The sequence below is a fragment of the Lepisosteus platostomus genome, chromosome 14, assembly GCF_059453375.1.
Source record: "Lepisosteus platostomus isolate fLepPlt1 chromosome 14, fLepPlt1.hap1, whole genome shotgun sequence".
Taxonomy (NCBI): Eukaryota; Metazoa; Chordata; class Actinopteri; order Semionotiformes; family Lepisosteidae; genus Lepisosteus; species Lepisosteus platostomus.
In genome coordinates, this window is record NC_142624.1 from 41,492,927 (window position 1) to 41,513,911 (window position 20,985).

Sequence of the window (20,985 nt, forward strand, 5' to 3'; positions counted from 1 at the left end):
GTTGTTTGTCAGTGTTTCCCCTCAAGAGTTGTATAGCTTGGTCTGTGTATGTGAAAGCGTTGATTCCAAATTTGGTGAAGCTCTGTGCAAGCTGAAGAAGTGAGACACTGGTTGTGTGGAATATTTGCAGAGTGAGCATGTAACATTTCAGAGCAACTGGAAATTGGAAAATACACCGTCATAAATACTGCCCCCTTTTTATGTGCGCACGTACAATAAATATACGGTAAATCCTCTCCCTGCTATACCGCCTGCGGTTGTAGCGTCGTTACCGTGGCAACAACACCGAGGAATTGCGGAAAAGTCCTGCATAGTGTGGAGAAAACCTTCTGTCAGGCAAGACAAAATCCTTCTGCGGGAAGGTAAACCTTTATTACTTAATTGTTATAATTGCGAAAGAATGAACGACTTTGGTGCATGAGGTTAGAGGCGGGCGGAGGTTAGTCCTTGTACGTTTTATTTCGGTTTTGGGCAACTTGGGTCTTTAGTACTTCTCGCCGGGGACTGTAGCTGCGCACACAAGATGATTAAAGTAGAAAATACGTCAGCAAGCCGCATTTTTACTTTGCTGTATAATGTTTGTTTAGCCTTTGGCCTTTTAAATAATTTGTCTACGTCAATATGTGAATGAAGGGTCTCCTCTTTTTTATGTAATTTGCATGCTGTACTTGCTAAAACACTAAGAGCCACCAAAAATATCTGATCGTGTTCTCGATAAAATGTGCGATTTAAAGCGTTCCCTTGAGCTCCTGATTCCCGTGCCGTTTTTACATGTACACCCGCTTGTTTCTAAACGTGGGTTTAGCTGTATTTCTTTAAGAGATCTCGGAAGTTTTCATAGCTGTGTTCTCTCCATCTGTTAACACTCGCGTATATCCTGCGAATTAACTTGGAGCAGTTTGAAGTCCTGGAGAGTTATTCATGGCCGAATTTAAGGACCACTCGGAGGCAAAAGCTAGCACAGATGCTGTTGAGTTCATGTCCACCGTTGGTAAGCTACCATTCAAAAGACTTGTTCAGGATCTAACAGTTTTTACAGATATAATGTACTTTTATGTTAGATCAAGTTTAGCAACTAAAAATGTAAGCTTATTTTACTTGAACAAACAGTTCATTTTCCAAAGTTATCTTGCTTTATCAGTCATTTATTTTCCTGCTGATCATTGTATCATGCATTTAAATGTAAACATACAATAACGTGTTACAGTTACTAACGTAAGGAGAATGTGTGCTTTGGCGCATCTTATGATGGTGACAAAGGAGGTTAAAAGTAGCACTCAGAATATAACTGCTAAAGTGTTGATGTAACCATCTGGTTTTGATAGGAGCCACTTGCATGCAGAATAGTTTTCCAGCCTTGTGCCTGTGAGTACATTAGCTGTAATGCCATAGTCCAAGAACTTATTGCATAAACTGCTGTGCAATCCAAGAAATCACTGTTAATTTAACAATTCAGATACTGGTTTATATTCTATTTAATATAAAAGAGAACTGTCCTAAGGCATTTACACAAATAAAGACATTTAAATGATAGTGAGTACTTAATTTCGAATAGACTTCACTTTCCTGCTTTGTTCTGTAATGCATTTCCATTATCTAAGTACTATATGAATATTTATTGTTAGTCTATTTTTTAAGACCTAGAAGGAAGTCCATGAGAAGGTCATTAAAAATTGATTTGGAACTAAACTGCTAGGGAGAAGCAAACCTCTAATGCAAACACATCTCTTCCCAGCGAGAGAGGAATTGCAGCAGTGCCTTTTTGCTGACTCCTTAGTGACCGTTTCAGATACAGGAAGGGAACTTGGAGAGTTCACAGTTACTGTTGAGAATGCTGTCTATAACAATGAGATGTGTTACCTAATTCATGCTAACAGCCACGGTTCCATTGATGACATACCTTGTGGAACTTCTGTCATGGGTAAGTGAGCTAGCAGCATCCATTAATCAAAAGATGAACCACGCCTTATGTTCTACAGCTGATACTTAAGTTTCTGCACTGTGTTAAACCCAGGGATAAATTTCACAGAATTGTCACAATTGAATCTTCATGCCTTCGTTTTAACTCTTCTACCTTAATGCTTTATGCAATTTCACTAAGATGTACAAGAGCCTAACCTATAGTATAAAGTGTGTTTTTTGTGTTAATATTATTAAGACCTCTGAGGGCTGTGGTTAAAATCAGATCTGGAATTTAGTCAGATTTAGTCACGACTTCAAAGATATTGATGCTCAAGAATCTGTTCAGAGAACAGCTACCAGATGCATTCTGGGACTTCACACAATCCACCCACATTAGCAGGCTGAAGGAACTGGAACTTTTCAGTCTTGAGCAGAGAAGATTATGAGATGGCCTGAAACAAGTATTCTAAATACTGACATGGCAAATACAGAGGAATTCTTCTGAATGAACAAACACAAACCAGAGGTCTACGGTGGACACGATATGAAAGTACATTAAAAGCCAGAAAAGGAGGCACTTCTTTACCCATAGGGTTGTGGGAGTGTAGAGTCGTGTGATTGAAGCTAATGCTTTGGCTTCATTCAAGAATCAGCTGAATGAGATCCTGGGATCTATTAACTGCTGGGATTCAAATCCCTCCTTGTCTTGTGTTTGTAACCATTTTTGTGTTCTTACAGATATTTGAAAACAAATGTGGAAAAGTTGCATTTATTTATCATTTATAGTTCAGTCTTAATGAACCAAGAGATGCAAGTATTTGGTTTTTAATAATCTTTGGTGATATTTTAGGTATAAAGAATAGGAAGCAAATGTATCAAGCACAAATGTTGTGTACAAAGAGCATGAGATCTGCTGACAGTTTTCTTGTTTTTGTTATAAGCTTATGTATCCGAGAGACTTGAAACACTGGAGCAGCACCATCATGAATACGTCAAGGTATCTACAGTACAGTACAGTACATTCATCATCTGGCACGCTGTTAACAAACTTTTCAACTGTTGGGGTTATTTTATTTATATATTCAATATATACATATTTCTGTTAAATCAGTATTTAATTCTTATGTCTTTTGATTTTATAAATACCTACTCCAGCTCTAAAATCAACTGGAATAATGTCAGGTGTTACAATACAAAAAATACGATTTAGTGACTGATACTGAACCAATGCGTGTCTAAAACAGGATGTAACCCTGCTACTTGTATTTATAGATCGTGTTTGGGCTCCAAATTGTAGCGGAAGAGGCCTTACTTGTACATAACTTAATAAACTGCGGCTGTCTGCGCCACCTAGTGGTGCTTTGCAATGCAGTGGAATTGTAAATGACTAACGATACACCTTAAGTGTTTTAAGTTAATACATAACCTTGAGAGGGCTTTTAGTTCCCACATTGTAAATATATTTTCACACGATCTTTCACGTAAAATAATTGCAACATTTTGAAACAAACTGTTCCCTGAACTGTTCAGTTTGATAAATATTTAAAAGTAATTAAAAGTAACATTGCAATTATTTGTTGTATTATGACTGAGATGTAAAATGGAAAACTCAATGGTTATTAATCCTCCCTCAATTCAGCTTCAGGATCATCCTTTGGACAGAAAGTCACACCTCATCAGACAGGATGATCATCTGGTAGTGAACAAAATTATTACTGAAAGAGAGGTAATTACTTGTGGATGTCAGTGTGACCTAACAGTAATGGATAATATTTAATTGGGTAGTACAGTCTTAGTGATTTAAATTATGGTCCAAAGAACTGTAAGGAAAAGATTAACTGTAAGATGAATATAGTAAAAAAAAAAGAAAATACTTAAGATATCGAAGTAGTATTTTCTTTAAAGAAGAAAAAAGTCCAAAGATAAAGAGAACAAATGCAGATGTCATTTGGGAACTCACTGCCTCAGTGGGTAGTTTACAACAAGAGACCTGTACACTCAGCATTTTGAAATGGGCACATCCTCTATTATGTTTTTTTGTTTATGTTTAGGATGTGAAGAAACAGTCCTTCAGAGTTCCCTTGAGTTCTCTTGAAGGGTTTGTGTCAGAGGCCTCTAACCTTCTAATTTTGCGGGTACTTGCAAAGAGAAGGCATGTTCCAGAGAGCATGATATTTCTTGCATTTGATGCAGAGACTCACATCTGTACTTCGGTTTATGTAAGTTTTCATTCTTGTTTTACAGGAAATATTGAATGGTAATTTAAATTACTGTAATGTTCAATTGGGAAATGAGGATGAATGCCAGGCAACATGGTAAGGGGCAATTCCAGATATTCAGTTACAATTCCCAACATCAATAACATGGATGTAATCAGGAATTCGTTTGAAAGGGGGAACTGGAATAGAAAAACTCAAATTGACCCCAACCCCTGCCAGGCAGTGTGGAATAAAATAAGCTAAGCATGCACATCAATAAGGTGAAAGATGAACCACTGGCAAAAACTTGTTAAATTTAATTCAAAGATGTAAGACTCAAAAGACTCTTAATGTCCACTCTTATACAATCACTTTTCAGTTTATGATTTTCATGCAGTGTATAATTTTAATGATGAGAAAAAAAAACAATTTAACATACCAATCCTTTATTTGATTGTGAGGCAAGATGAGAACAGAATCTCTGTACGACGATGAACTGGACACACTTTCTTCTGCACTGTTTTATGTCCCAGAAAGAGCTAGGGGTCAAGAACCAGACCGTTGAAAAGGAGGGGACTGAGGTGTTTGGCATTGAAAGAACAGTTCAGTCAGAAGATGACATCCCTACCACCTGGCACATCTACTTTCTCTCTGATGGGTAAGAGGGGCTTTCCTACAACATTACAAATCTAGTCTACAATCTGAACTGTAGTTCTTGAACTTGACCTGACTTGAACACAATATAGTACACTAAACACAAATAGTACACTAAATGAATGAAGGGCAAGGAAAGTGGAAAATGATTTTACAGTGTAGTATATAAAATGAATTGAAGGCCTTGAGGGCAGAGCAATAGTTAGCATTGGCCCTGGGTTCAATTCCACACCTGGGCTTCTGTCTGCACATTGTCTGTTTGTTCTCCTAGTGTTTGCATGGGTTTCAACAAAGTGCTCTGATTTACTTCCACAGTTCAAAGTTCAAAGACATATTGGTAAGTCAATTGGCTTCTGAGAAAACTGGCCCCGGTGTTAGTGTGTGTCTGTTTTAGAGGTCTGCACGGGCATGAAATTGAAGCCCGAACTCGGCCCGTACCCGAGACCCTGAGACCCAACCCGAACAAGCCCAAATGGTACTGCCAGATCTGAAACCTGACCCTGAGATCGGTGTTGATAGAAGTTGACAGAAAATGCTGTGCGCTGAGAAAAACTGGTATTTTATAAATCTGTAATACTTTTGAAAGTGGGGAATGGCTGATAACCGTAATAGACCTACTAAAAAACTAAGTGCTATAAGCAAAGCAAATATGTGCACAGGCATTACTGGTTTCATCTACCCTCCTCATCATAAAGTCATGCAAGCCAACACACCAGAACATACATTTTTATTGTATATTTTTATGGAATTGATTATCCTACCTGGCAATAATTATCATACTGCAATAGGCTGTATTTTATTTCCATATGGGATAATAAACAGTAGCTTACCTACACAGCAAGGCACAGTGGCCCATGAGCACAGCACAGCAGAGTACGATAATAAACCATTTGCCTATCGTAAATCAAAATAGCATTGGAAGCCCTATACTGTACGTGACCAGTGAGCTTTTTATCTGTTGTTATACTGTTTCCATAACGAAGCTGTCCCCGACTCATTTGGCATTTTGAGTAGTTTGTGATTTTCATTTTATTTCATCTATTGCGAACAGTTAGTTAGGTAGGCTCTGTTACACACGTACGAGAGTGAGAGAGAGCGAGCGTGCAAAATGAGCTATGAATTTCTTCTCATAAAAATAAATTTAAAACAAAATAATAATAATTCATTTTCACTTATTAGAAAACAAACCTGAACCCGGCCTGAGCCTGAAGTTGTACATGAAAAACCGACCTGAACCCGGCCCGTAACCTAATATTTTGTTAGGCCCCGTCGGGCTCGGGTCGGGTAGCACACCTCTAGTCTGTTTGCCCTGCTAAGGACTGGCATCTCGTCCAGTGTGTGCCCTGCCTTGTGCTCATTGCTTGCCAGGATAGGCTCCAGCTCCCCCAAGGCACATGAATTAGATGAAGTGGTTAGAACATGGATGGACGAAAGACTTGAAATAAGAATAAAATATGAATATACTAAAATATATAATAATTGTATTCATTTAAAGTGCATAAGGAAATAATGGTAAGCCTACTTTTCATTGCTTTTTAGATCTAAACCTTTAACACCCTGGAGGTGGTATTAAAGCATTTTATATATTATTCCTCTTTTCTGCATTGTCTAATCTGACCCAAAGACATTGAAATGATCTTTAATTATTGCCACACTGATCATTCAAAATAATCTTAAATGTTTTTGCTTGATTTTGTAGCAGCCATGTGTTTCTTCTTCCTCAGCAAAATGATAGTAATATTTACTTATTTAGGTTGTACTGTGATGGATGACACACTAAATGTAAAGAAATACAGTATGTGTTGTTTTATTAACTGGTAAGAAAAGCACTTTGAAGAACTGCAATATCTTTCAGGCATTTATCAAGCAGAGTGCAAGTTGGATCTCCAGTGATGATGAAGCTTATGCAAATGCCTGCACAAACAGAAAGAGGTAAGTTTGCTTTTTAAAAATGTAACTTAAAAAAAATACTTTTAAAGATATCCTTCACATGAATATTCACTACACATACCTAGCATGTTTAAAATTCTAACCATATTTGTTTTCATTTTAATTTGTAAATGAAATGTTACTTTGTTTTAAAAAAAGATGGTTGTTAAGAAGGCATGTGTATTAATTACATTTGCTCTGTAGTGCAAGTTTGACTCTACCTAAACTTTGCACATGGTTGCACCCAGAATTAAGTGTCCGTTTATTATGTACATTGTTTCAGATGAGAAAGAGATTCAAACTGTAATTGTGAAGAAACCATTGGTCTGGGAAGAAGACATGCAACTGTACTCAAGGTTTCTTGATAGGAAGGTAAACAAAAGTACTGTCTTGGTATGTTTTTTCTGTTTAATTCAGGAGTTTGCAATGCTAGTTTGCAGTATTCTACAGTGCCTTGCAAAAGTATTCGGCCCCCTTGAACTTTTCAACCTTTTGCCACATTTCAGGCTTCAGACATAAAGATATAAATTTTTTATTTTATGTGAAGAATCACCAACAAGTGGGACACAATTGTGAAGTGGAACGAAATCTATTGGATTTTTGAAACTTTTTTAACTAATAAAAAAATGAAAAGTGGGGCGTGCAAAATTATTCGGCCCCCTTGCGTTAATACTTTGTAGAGCCACCTTTTGCTGCGATTACAGCTGCAAGTCGCTTGGGGTATGTCTCTATCAGTTTTGCACATCGAGAGACTGAAATTCTTGCCCATTCTTCCTTGCAAAACAGCTCGAGCTCAGTGAGGTTGGATGGAGAGCGTTTGTGAACAGCAGTTTTCAGCTCTTTCCACAGATTCTCGATTGGATTCAGGTCTGGACTTTGACTTGGCCATTCAAACACCTGGATACGTTTATTTGTGAACCATTCCTTTGTAGATTTTGCTGTATGTTTGGGATCATTGTCTTGTTGGAAGATAAATCTCCGTCCCAGTTTCAGGTCTTTTGCAGACTCCAACAGGTTTTCATCCAGAATGGTCCTGTATTTGGCTGCATCCATCTTCCCCTCAATTTTAACCATCTTCCCTGTCCCTGCTGAAGAAAAGCAGGCCCAAACCATGATGCTGCCACCACCATGTTTGACAGTGGGGATGGTGTGTTGAGGGTGATGAGCTGTGTTGCTTTTACGCCAAACATATCGTTTTGCATTGTGGCCAAAAAGTTCGATTTTGGTTTCATCTGACCAGAGCACCTTCTTCCACATGTTTGGGGTGTCTCCCAGGTGGCTTGTGGCAAACTTTAGACGAGACTTTTTATGGATATCTTTGAGAAATGGCTTTCTTCTTGCCACTCTTCCATAAAGGCCAGATTTGTGCAGTGTAAGACTGATTGTTGTCCTATGGACAGACTCTCCTACCTCAGCTGTAGTTCTCTGCAGTTCATCCAGAGTGATCATGGGCCTCTTGGCTGCATCTCTGATCAGTCTTCTCCTTGTCTGAGCTGAAAGTTTAGAGGGACGGCCAGGTCTTGGTAGATTTGCAGTGGTCTGATACTCCTTCCATTTCAAGATGATCGCTTGCACAGTGCTCCTTGGGATGTTTGAAGCTTGGGAAATCTTTTTGTATCCAAATCCGGCTTTAAACTTCTCCACAACAGTATTACGGACCTGCCTGGTGTGTTCCTTGGTCTTCATGATGCTCTCTGCGCTTTCAACAGAACCTTGAGACTATCACAGAGCAGGTGCATTTATACAGAGACTTGATTACACACAGGTGGATTCTATTTATCACCATCAGTCATTTAGGACAACATTGGATCATTCAGAGATCCTCGCTGAACTTCTGGAGTGAGTTTGCTGCACTGAAAGTAAAGGGGCCGAATAATTTTGCACGCCCCACTTTTCATTTTTTTATTAGTTAAAAAAGTTTCAAAAATCCAATAGATTTCGTTCCACTTCACAATTGTGTCCCACTTGTTGGTGATTCTTCACATAAAATAAAAAATGTATATCTTTATGTTTGAAGCCTGAAATGTGGCAAAAGGTCGAAAAGTTCAAGGGGGCCGAATACTTTCGCAAGGCACTGTATATGATCAACATGTATCCTATTTAATGATAAATAGCTTAGTTATACATTGTTGTATACATGTCTGTTAAATATCATCAACAAATAACTTGTTTAATCAAATAAAGTATATGTGGTACAAAAAGGGCAAAATACAATGCTCACATCAGTGAAAGAACCCCTCAAGTAATTTTAGCTATTACTAGTTTTAGCTAAGAACAGGATGTGAAATTATTTCGTCTTTGTATTTTTTACATTACAGGAAGAATTAAAAGCAAGTCATGCTTCATATGTGAGACACCATCCTGAACTCAAAGTCCTAATGGCAGACTTCCTTCAGTTCTTACTGCTGAGAAAACCCAATGATATCTTCTCATTTGCTGCTGAGTATTTTGCACCATTTTCTTCACAAAGGAATCCGGGAAACACTTTTATGTCCTCCAACAAAACCAACCCATTTCGTTAAAATGTCTGAAAACCAGATGATAGAAGGACTAAAGACAACATCTGAAGTTATATTTTGATCAAACATTAAAGGTTTTTAGTTCAAACTCTGTAGTATCTGCTTTCATTTGTATTCCTTTTAGAATAGTGTACTAATAGACCATTAATGAAGTGATGTATTTATACTAAACTACAGTTCATAGTAAAACTTTCAAGAGAGGATCCAGGACTCATATATTCAGGCTTTTGTATTTTGGTACAAACAACTTGATCGCTGTTTGATCAGGTCAGTAATTCTCAACAAGGGGTTAGAGTTTGTGATACAATCAATCAAGTATATGTACTGCTAACACATGCAATGAAAATATAATTCACTGTCCTTGTCTTTTAATGTTCTTCTGTACTTTGAAATCATTGCATTTAAAGATGCCATGTAAAATTGGTTTATTATTAGTTGATGTTTTCATGTTGAACTCTTTTAGGCATGGAGACATCATCTGCCCTCCGGTATCACTGTGATTCTCTCATGAAATCCACAATACTGATCTTTAAGGATCAGTGCAATGTATTGCAATTTCACAGTTTTGCAAAGTAAAGGAGTGGGACTAGCTACCCAGAAATGTTGAATGGTACAGTTAAGAAATGGCTGGATGAGTTCTGTGGATCAATTATCTACTGAATACCAAATAGGCTAGTAATGTCTAACGGTCTCCTGGAGAGGAAAGTCAGCAGCTGATCAAGCATGGGAAATTATAAACTGGGAGTGGGGAGCAGGAGGGAAGCAGGAGAGTGGACACTCAAATAATTTGAAGAAAGCTCCACAGCCGAAATGTTGTTTTTCTTCTCTTTTTAGCATGGAATAAACCTTTAGTTGTTCCTTTGCAGCCCGCTACTAACTTGACCTTAAATGGTTGCAGAAGATACAAGGTGTGTTTTTCCTGAGCTCTCTGTTGGAACGGTACTACATTTCCCAGAATCCTCCTCACCTCATACGTCATCTGTTTGAGACGTATACTGCAAACTTGAAGATCGGGTGTACGTGGAGCTGTGTAGTATTTTCATCCAGCAAGGTTGAATTTTATTAAATTTTGCGGGTTAGAACGGAGATAATTCTTGAATCAGTTCATCTGAGAACTTTTTTGCGGTACCTTGGTATTATTGTATTATTCTACGCAACTGGAAATTGGCTTATGCTCACACGGAAAAGCCCAACTGAAGCTGAACATTGACGGATCGGTGACACTCTGCCTCTCAGTTACAGGACTGTTAACGCAAAGAAGATGTTGAAAGCTGTGATCTTGATTGGAGGCCCACAGAAAGGTAAAACTACACGGGGCAAGAAAAACGTGTGTGAATTCGTGTGCCTTTCTCTTATTTCTTGTCTTTATCAGCTGTTTTGATGACGTGGCGACGTGCATCTAGTCGGTGAAGGAGCGGGGGCACAGTTTCAGCTTGTCAGTTTAAAGTTGCTTGTTGTTTGCTTCATTCATTGCAAGCCCCATATGGGTAAATGATATTTGCAAGTGATAAACTGTCAGATGTGAAGGCAGAAAGAAATACTACTTTTACAATTGTATCTGGAAGCGGTAAATTGATGATAATCTATCGCTTTTGGAAAAACTAGATTTTTTTCTCCTTTGTATTCCCCCAGGCACTCGGTTTCGGCCTCTGTCCTTTGAGGTTCCCAAGCCCCTGTTCCCAGTCGCTGGGGTTCCGATGCTCCAACACCACATCGAAGCTTGTGCGAAGGTCAGCCGACTAGATTTCCGACTTATCGATACCTCTGTTGGTGCTTCAGTTGCTTTAGGTTATTCGACTATTCAGGTTATTTCAAAATCCATAGACCGCCGAAACTAAGCCTTGTTTTAGATTGCTTTAATCAACCATCTCTGAATATTGAACGACTGGGCTGTTGAGCTTGTGGGCTTCTCCACCGTTTTTCAGTGCGATTGCACTTGCTAGTCCTGCGGACCCATATGAACCTCAGATATTCTGGTATTTATTCGTTGGAAGTGAACCACTCCAATTATTAAGACGAGATTTAAAAATACAAGCTTTTCATCAATTAAACCAGCTTTAGGAGTTTTGGGGAGTCTGAGCTGTACTTAAATGTGTATGTATATGTATATTAGGCAGAGCTGGTTCTGATTTTTAAGCAGCTATAGACTGGAGCTGAACACGCAACAGCAATTTGTCTTAGTGCAAAATTCATCACACTAGGAGTTAATGTATTGGTTACTGACATGATCTCGTCTTATAGGCTTATAGACGGAAGTACTTTAGTCCATGTAATCGTGGGAAATGGCTGCCACCTACTGGCTGCAGTCAACGACAGAAGCAGGTTCCCTTGCATAACTTCCAGATGCTATCACTGGAGGCGTCAAAGGCGGTTAGACCGGTCACGTACGAGCCCTTACGTGATTAGAAGAATATTTTCCCGACCTGACTGGCCATTGCTGATAGTAGCATGGTACTGTATCAAAACGCCAAATGCAGTTGTATACATAATTGCTACCAGTAAAACTGAACTCTACTGATCTATACAAGGATCTGTAACAAGTTCACCTCCTTGAAGTGCATTATATCTCTTATTGTCTTTGTAGGTACCAAATATGAAAGAGATCCTACTTGTAGGTTTTTACCAACCAAATGAAGAACTCACTCGATTTCTGTCTTGTTCACAACAGGAATTTAAAATCCCTATAAGGTATGGCCATGAACATTCCAAACTTGGTTCTAATCTTAAAGTAGGCAGGACTACAATATTGTGTTTCTAAGGGACAGTTTTAATAAACTTCTGTACTTCATCTTCGTGTCTTAAGACTGCACTGAATTGCTGACATTTTAAAAGTCCACTAAGAATTCATTTCCCACAAATTAATATATATACACATAGCAAAAAAAACTCCCCTGTTTGAAAGTTAAAAGTCCTCAAACAATTGATCGTCTCTAATGCCTGAGTGGTATTAACTGGCACTCATTGCAGGCAAGACCCAGACTGTCACTGATTAGGTTGTATGTGCAACATCCCAATATATGGAACACGCAGAACATCGGGAAGCCATGAAGGAGAGATCATTGTGCCCACCATGCTAGTTTTGGTCTTCTTTCTCTAGAGTAATGGGGTCAAATCGTCCAGTAACTGCCTATTAACATGATATTGTGTGTCTTAAATATGCCTAAACTGCTCTGTTACTTCGAATTATGGAAAGAACATTTTTGGTTTTAATTTGATGTCTTATGTTAATATTCTTTTATAAAAGAGCATAGTTTTTTAATGAAAGTTTGTTTCGTAAAGAGATATTGACTAACAAAAACAGACAAGAAAGCCTTCAGAGTCATTCCTCTAATGGTAAGGTAACTGATAAAAACAATGGTGAATGACATAAGCCTAGGACACGTCCTACTTTTTTTAGACTGTTAAACTGGTGAGGAGTTTGTTTTCGAACGTACATGTAAGAACCATCTCCAGCTGGCCTTTGCATTTAAAGATGTGTGTGCGGTGTGGAGCCAAGAAGCCCATTGGTGGTGTGTTCTGGGCCTGTCCTCAGGTATCTCCAGGAGTACGCCGCGCTGGGCACTGGGGGGGGGATCTACCACTTCCGAGACCAGATTCTGTCGGGGGGTCCGGAGGCATTCTTCGTCATGAACGCGGACGTGTGCTCCGAGTTCCCGCTGCCTGAGATGTTGCAATTCCAGAAGGAACATGGAGATCCACACAGTTTTGTCATTCTTGGTACCACTGTAAGCAGTCCAGTGAAGATTTATCTATCTGACAGTTCTCTCATACACCTTCAGGCAGTTTGAATACAGTTTTTGCATGGTGGCTTCTATATAATTTGTCTTGGAGCGCAGTATGTGTGTCTGTAGAGATGTAAGTCATAATTCAACGTTAGTTATGTTTCTTTAAATTATTTAGTCTCTTTGTGCTATGCATTCTTCTTGTAGCTTATTAGGTGTCTTATTAATGTAATGTAACTTTTCATGTCTTCAAATTTATTTTTTATTAGTATTTTAATGCTAAATACATTTTATTTGGTTGATGGAATCTTGCCCAGTGTTTTTCTTTGCAGTACTAAACACAATTCTGAGTGATTTTAAATACCGTGTAAATTCATATGTAATTGTTAGTATTTTTAATATTTTAGGCTAACAGAAAACAGTCCATGAACTATGGGTGCATTGTGGAAAACCAACAAACTAACGAGGTAATAATTGATACCCTAATTTATACCCTATCTAACTGGGTTAAATGGATGTAGTTTAAATATAACACAATTTATGGAGAAAGTTGGTGATTTTTAGGTTTTCCTTGTTAAAGCTTTTTTGTTTTAGGAAATTCAGTTGCTTAGCTCACAAGCTTTCATAGTGTTAGACGGTTACTTGTGTTGGAGTGCAATCTTCAAAATATTAAAACTGTGGGAGCAATGCGAAGGGGATGGCACAAAAATGAGCAATGCACATATTATTTTTTGTTTCCCATCTAGGTGTTGCACTATGTGGAAAAGCCAAGCACGTTTGTCAGTGATATTATCAACTGTGGCATTTACCTGTTCACACCGGAAATCTTCCAGCACATTGGAGCGGTCTTTCAGAAGAACCAGCAGGACCTGTTGCTGTGCGTATGAGAGCACCCCTGGGCAGAGGGCCTGGGAAAGCTTGTCCTTCTCATTTCGTCTTTTCCTTACCTCAGTTCTATTCATTTCTTGTTTTTTCCTTTCCCCTCTTCTGCCACCATTCTGTTTCCTGAACCCTGTCATCAGGTATCCTTATGAGGGGTAAGTCAGTACTTTGGGTGTGAAGAAAAACAAATAGACTTGTGGCGTGTTTTTATAAAGCTTTAACCAGCTGTCCCTGTCATGGGTGGCAAAAAAGTAACTACAGATCAGGCTGCACAAATAATATTAAAATTATTTTTGAGACATGAAAAGGTTTGTGAAATTGAGATAAATATTGTTGTGCCAAGCAATACTGCAGTAAAAAAAACACAATTGTTTCAGGAGTTTAATAAAACACAAGTTTTCAGTAAACATTTCAGTATTTAAGGTTCGGATTTCATAACATCTTAGTATTTAGATTAACTGGTCACAGTGGAGGAGTAATATATTTTATTAACCTTATAGCTAAACGTTGTCATAAAATTGAATAATGGAGAAATATACTGTACAAATTGCACGTCTTTGTGTTTACAGATCATGTATTATTTAAATATAATAAAGATTATTAAAATACTTAAGATCAACTTGGGAATCAAATATGTTCTAGAAAAGTTAATTATAGTAAGTGTAACATTGTTCTGTAAGACTTTTTTTTTTAAAGGTCTGACTGCAGTCACACGTTAATTTATTTCTGCCATGTGTACATTAAAACTTGATGACGATTTTTAAGCACCGCCTGGGGCATTCTGTGTAGTCACTGGGCTAAGAATTGCAGCAGTTCCCATGTAAGATTATCAGACCAGCTTGAAGCTTTTAAACATTTTCATTCATTTGCAGTAGCTTTTAAATTCTACATTCAGAACATTCTGTCTATTTTCTTACATTTTTCTTTGACTTCCTTTTTTGAACTTCAGATAGTTTTAATGGCAAAGTTGTTAGTGGGTTAACAATTGTGTTCGGTTTAAATATTGCGTATACAGTACCTGAAGGTACAAAGCTGTCTGTGGCACCTGTTCATGTTGCGTGTACTGGGGCGGGATGCTGGGTGGCCTAGGTTACCAGAGTACTTTGTGTGTAATCCGAGATGCTTGTGTCCTGATATGAAACCAAGCACTGAGAAGATGGAAGGGTGAAGAATACACAAGGAAACCAGCTCATTAGTTTGTTCTCGCCAGAGCGACTAGCTGTTCAGTGTGTGTATTTGTCTTTATTCTGCAGGGAGGAGCAGGTGAATGGGTGGCAGCGTGCTGAAGTTATTCGCTTGGAACAGGACATCTTTACTGCTTTGGCAGGGCAAAGAAAGCTTTATGTGTACAAAACAGATCGATTCTGGAGCCAGATCAAATCTGCAGGGTACGTGTTTAGCACCACCGTTTTCTGTTTCATGTGTAACGTGCTGTGTTTAATGTGGTCCGTGAGTACAGTTCTCCAGCAAAGAGCTTAATCTCAGTGAAGTGAGTGAGTTGGCATCAAAGCAGCCTTTTCAATCCATTTGTCCATTTTCCAATTCAGGGTCGCAGGGTCGCTGAAGCCTATTCTAAGCCTGACGGGTGCAAGGCAGGGTACACCTTGGGCAGGACGCTAGTCCATTGCAGGACACACACAGACACAGAGATGCACACACTCACACCAATGTCAGTTTTCCCAAAGCCCAGTTAACCTGTCTTTGGACTGTGGGAGGAGTCCTGAGAACCTGGAGGAAACCCACGTGAATACAAACTCCATGCAGACAGAACCCCAAGTCCAGAACTGTAGCCAGGGTCCCAGCGCTGCGAGGCAGCAATGCTAGCCACGGCGCCACTGTGTCACTTGCAGCCTTTTAAAACTAATTTGTTTTTCCTGACAGATCAGCCATCTACGCCAGCCGTTTGTACCTAAATCAGTATCACAGAACTCACCCTGAAAGACTTGCTTCTAATAAAGAAGGAGGGCCCAAGATAAGTGGTAATGGTGCTGCCTGTGACTCTTGTCTTCTTTAGTCTGGGGTTAATTCTGTTTTCAGGCTGACATATGATCTTTTTACAGGCAATGTGTACATTCATCCAACTGCCAACATCGACTCCACTGCTGTGGTAAGAATTGACACGTAAATAAAATGAAATATTTCATTTAATGAGATTAGCTTTTGTTAACAAGAAAAGTGTATAAAAGAAGTTATCTGAAAGTGTTTAACTACAGTAAAAAATATAAGCAGGTGAAAGTTTACCAAATACTGAATTCTTGCTACTACAGAGCAGTTAAGCAGGTGTTCACATCATTGTTAGAGACTGCCGCAGCACCGTTAATTACAATTACAGAGGCAGAATGTTTAATTGACATTAAAATTGTGCTACAGTAATTACGGTTAAAATTACAATATTATAAAAACATATACGATGGGCTTACTCCTGTGTACTCAAAATAATCAAGCTGCATTCAGGACAATTTAATGTTTTTCAGACAAATTATGCCATGAACAGTTATTATCATTAATAGGTTATTGTAGCTGTACAAATGCAAGTTGTTTTGCAGGACTGTTCTGTACAGTTGCTTGTAATAAGCCTATATTTAAGCCTATCTTTAAATCAAATCCTAAACCCAACTGTAATTCAACAAGGCTGCTATTGATTATGGAGAGATTATTTATTTGCTGAGAAGATGGCCTTATTCAGGAAAAAGTGCAATATAAGAAGTTTCCATTTAGTAGAAGTACAAGGTGAAATCACATACAGAAAGACAGAAATTATTATTACAATGACAATAATTCTAGCTCACACTGGAAATGAAATGCATGTGCTTAATAATAATCCTTACACTTATATCACACTTTTCTGGACACTTAACTCAAAGAATGTTATACGTAATGGGAACTCCCCTCCACCACCACCAATGTGCAGCTCCACCTGGATGATGCGACAGCAGCCAAAGTGTGCCAGTACTCTGACCACACATCAGCTATCAGTGGGCAGGAGAAAAGAGAGATGAACCCAATTCATAGATGGAGATTATAAGAGGCCATAAGTGGTGAAGGCCAGGGGAAAATTTGGCCAGGACACCGGGGTAACACCCCTACTGTTCTACTCGAGAAATGCCTTGGGATTTTTAATGACAGAGTCAGGACCTCGGTTTTACGTCTCATCACAAGGACAATGTATTTTATAAAGTATAGTGTCCCCATCACCATACTAGGGCATTATAATCCACACAGACCACAAGGTGACCGCCCCTTACTGGCCCCACAAACACCTCTTCGCTTTCCCAGGAGGTTTCCCATCCAGGTACTGGCCTGACTCACACCTGCTGAACTGCAGTGGGCTGCCAGCTGTGTTTACAAAAGAGAGGCAAACGCCCTGTCCTTCTGTCTTGTTTGGTATTTAGTAGGCAAGTGATCCAGTGATCTCATCCAACTATTTCTTGGGAAAAGCCAGGGTATCAACTTCAGCCACCTGTCTGGGTAGTTTGCTCCATGCTCACAAACTGGAATTCCCTTCTTTATGCCAGCCTTTCCCTTTGCGCTAGAATTTCCAAACCAGGCTCACTCTGATGGAAGTGTGCAATCCTTCAGATGAGACATCACAATGGTGTGGTCCTGACATAGTCAGTAAAAATCCTGTAATTAGTTTTGAAAAAGAGGTGGGTTGGAGTTACAAGTGTCCTGACTCAATTGTATCCTGCGCTTGTGTACTCTGGTCTTCATAATATTCAGTCTTTGGGATGAAAGTGCTGTACATATGCAAGGTTTGTTAATAATACTAATAATTCATATTACTGGGCTAGAAGTTGTGTGGAATGGCTAGTAAGGGTGGGGTGGATTCTAGGAGTGTTGCTCAGAAAGTAAGGGCTGGATCAAGCCAGAGTGGAAACGTGCTGGGAACAGGGGTGGGAGGGGTCGAGTGACAGAGCAGGAGGGGGAGAGGCATAGAGACAGCAATGTCCACAGAGTGAGCAAAGGGGAAGGGAAAGAACGAGGATCAGAATGATTTACAGGAACTCCTGTGTTCATTTTGGCTTAATGTTTGTTCACAGTTGGGTCCCAACGTCTCCATCGGCACTGGAGTGACAATAGGAGCTGGAGTTCGAGTGCGAGAGTCCATCATTCTTCATGGTGCCATTCTGCAGGTGACCATCACATACTTCCAGTGATCGGTAATCACTGGAAGAAAGCATTAACAGCTTTCACACCCAGAAAAACAAATTAAGTAGCTATTGAGAGCTAACCTGCTACCCAAAATCTGCCACTCTGACATGTGAGTTGAAAGCATTTTGTGAGCAATTTTATTATTATTTTTTAATGTTTTACTCAGGATCACAGCTGTGTCCTCAACAGCATTGTTGGATGGGACAGTACGATCGGCCGGTGGGCACGAGTTGAGGGCACACCAAGTGACCCCAACCCCAATGACCCTTATGCTAAAATAGACAGTGAGACGCTTTTCAGGGATGGAAAACTTACACCTTCAATAACAATTCTGGGTGAGTATGGTATTATCAAAGTAGAAATACTATTGACCTGTTTATGAACAGTGTAATTTACATATTTTGTATGCAAAATGTTACCTTCATATTAAAATGATTGGAAAGTCCAACCCGTGGTCACTTGAAAGGTCTAAAAAGACCCAGACCTCAGCAGACCCCACTCCTCGGTCCAGGCCTGCTCCTGGTCCCGGTCCCGAGTGCTGCCATGTCTTCAGGATTAAATTTCCACCCTGATTCATGAATTCCAGACAGGATGACGAGCTCCTTACAAACTGGTGCATTGTGGCCTTTAAGGTCCAGGTGTTAGAATCACTTGTTCACGAGAACATATTGAAGGACAGTCATTTATCAAGTCCTCTGCTGTAATAAACTATAATGATGTGATTATCAAGTCCTTTCCTGTGATAAGCTGTAATGATGTGATACATTTTACATGTAAATTTTGCAAGTTGAAAATCTCTTGAAATTGACCTTGCAGCAGGATATGTAAATCACAACGTTGTGTAGTGTAGGTTGATTATATGAAAGCAAAAAAACATATTTTTTACTTTTCAGGCTGTAACGTGACCATCCCGTCAGAAGTGATTATTCTCAACTCCATCGTTCTCCCCCACAAGGATCTGAACAGGAGTTTTAAAAACCAGATTATATTGTAGTTCTAATGCAAGATTGTCAATAGGTATTTCTATACACTAGAAAAAAATGCACATATAACATTGCCTTTTTACTGTATTTAAGAAATAAATGTGATGTTGTTGAGTTGGTTAGAAACGCAGTGTAGTAGTTGAGCTGGGATTTTTCCCTTGTTCCCACCTGCTGCTCCAGGGCACAGCTGTATGGCCGCCATCAGGCTGCCTGCGTTGTTACTGCATGGCGCTACACCTGGCATCAAACTGGGTTCCAACAGAAGCGGAAAGTTGTTATTCAAATATTTCATCCTGGTTTCTACGACATTTCTAAATTCTTTCAGAAATTCAAAAAAAAAAGGTAAGCTTAAAAATAATATAAAAATATCCACTAAAACACAGAAACCACTTATTAAGCACACTTAAAATGTATTTTTAAACCTTTACATTAACTTGGAATAATAGAATGGGTAACTACAGTTTTTATATTTGATCATATTGATACTGTACCTATAATTTTCTTAGTCTACAGTATATTGAAATATTTTTGTACTATTACTATGAAGGAAAATGAAAAAAAAAATGAATGTAGTTTATTGTTTAATAACTTTATTAGAGCTTTGAGAGCAGATGATGAAATAACACTATTCAAGTCAAGCCTGGAATACTGTGGATATCACCCTTGTTGACCGTTTTTAAATATGTTCAGCTGGGTAGCTGCGTCATCCTGCGTAGGCTGCAAAGTAATAGGTTTATTCCAGCAGCCATATCTGCAACTCACAATGGGCAGCCCACTGAAGCTCAGCAGACCCTTGCCCAGGTTTTTTTTTTTTAAAGCTTGCAGTCAGGACACTTAAAATAGCAGTTGTTATTTGTTATACATAAACTACTCCATTCATTGGGGAAAAAAAATGTGAAAGAAAAACAAAATCATAATTGTGTATTTCAGCCCTTTAGGTTTAAGGTTTAGCAAACTGAAATTAATTTAGGTGCGCAAAGTCACCTTAACAAGCCACACAATTATCTAGTTGCCTCCCTGTTTGATAATGGTTCACATGATTTCAAACTAATTACCCTGGTCTCTGAAAGGTCTCTTAGGCATTGTGTAAAGCCTAATGAATTAGCCTTTTGAAGTAGAAGGCACCCACACAGTAACTTGTTAAGGCTCTCCCTCTGTCTTGAGCAGCTAAGCAAGGGGGAAAGTAGTTAGGGAGACCACTGAGGGTCCGACAGCAAGCAAGTTATGAATTCTGTGGCTAATATGGGAGAAAATAGTGACTGGTTAACAACAGCCCAACCATGCCACAAAGGGTTTGTATAGAACTGAGAAACATTTATCTTGCAAATAAAGCATCTATGTGCTACTGCAAATGTAGCAAAGGGTTTTATGGTCTGACAAGACAAAATGTGAACCTTTTGGTTTAAATGTGAAACCTTACATGATGCCAAACCAACATACTGACTGACTGACTGACTGCCTGCTGCACAGCCATCCCCAGCTGTCCAGCCTATTGGTGGTAGCTTTGTGATGGGTGCAAATTGTAGAGGGAAATGAGCACCAGATATAAAACGGAGACATAAATTCACCTTTCAGCAAGACAATGATTCAAGCCACTCCAGTGTAGCATTAAGAAGAAGAAAGTGAATGTCTCTGAATGACCTGGAGATTAATCCTATTGAGAACCTATTGAGGAAAGCTGTTGTCCACAAATGATCCCCAAAAACCTTGCAAGAGCTTTTTCTGCCAAGAACGGGGAAAGATTGCATCAACCTGATGTGCAAAGCTGGTAGAGACTTGCCCAAATGATGAGTTAATGTGACTGAATACATATTTCTCTTGACATTTTGCTTACCTTTACTGTAACTTACTGTACCTTTACCTTTAATAAAATTTTAACAAGTGTGCACATCATTTTGTAAACATGCATTATTAGTACCAGTTGCTGTTGTTGCCATGACATTGGCTGCAAGATTAGCTTCAGGAGCGTAATGCTAAAGTGGAGGTTAATCAAAGCAGGAGTGTAGCAACTTCAAAGAGAAAATGGGCCTGTGCTATTTCCCAG

The 20,985-nt window shown here is 39.0% G+C and overlaps 2 protein-coding genes across 4 annotated transcripts; both read left to right on the forward strand.

The window, feature by feature from the left end:
* The first annotated feature begins 51 nt into the window (after window positions 1-51).
* catip (ciliogenesis associated TTC17 interacting protein) lies at window positions 52-9,290 on the forward strand. Of its 2 annotated transcripts, none has more exons than XM_088606315.1 (10): window positions 52-439; window positions 899-991; window positions 1,736-1,921; window positions 2,844-2,899; window positions 3,542-3,628; window positions 3,954-4,121; window positions 4,634-4,758; window positions 6,610-6,686; window positions 6,967-7,055; window positions 9,002-9,290. In XM_088606315.1, the coding sequence occupies exons 2-10, from the start codon at window positions 922-924 to the stop codon at window positions 9,203-9,205; spliced, it is 1,062 nt and encodes a 353-aa protein (XP_088462441.1). In that variant the 5' UTR covers window positions 52-439; window positions 899-921; the 3' UTR covers window positions 9,206-9,290. The 2 variants fall into 2 exon arrangements, with proteins under 2 accessions (XP_088462441.1, XP_088462440.1); XM_088606314.1 differs by having other exon boundaries at window positions 52-362.
* Window positions 9,291-10,168: 878 nt separating this feature from the next.
* On the forward strand, window positions 10,169-20,834 carry gmppaa (GDP-mannose pyrophosphorylase Aa). Of its 2 annotated transcripts, XM_088606322.1 has the most exons (13): window positions 10,169-10,503; window positions 10,835-10,932; window positions 11,787-11,890; window positions 12,735-12,927; window positions 13,332-13,391; window positions 13,671-13,801; window positions 13,947-13,961; window positions 15,060-15,194; window positions 15,688-15,785; window positions 15,867-15,913; window positions 17,847-17,939; window positions 18,125-18,293; window positions 18,852-20,834. In XM_088606322.1, the coding sequence occupies exons 1-13, from the start codon at window positions 10,464-10,466 to the stop codon at window positions 18,950-18,952; spliced, it is 1,284 nt and encodes a 427-aa protein (XP_088462448.1). In that variant the 5' UTR covers window positions 10,169-10,463; the 3' UTR covers window positions 18,953-20,834. The 2 variants fall into 2 exon arrangements, with proteins under 2 accessions (XP_088462448.1, XP_088462449.1); XM_088606323.1 differs by lacking the exon at window positions 13,947-13,961.
* Window positions 20,835-20,985: the final 151 nt, after the last annotated feature.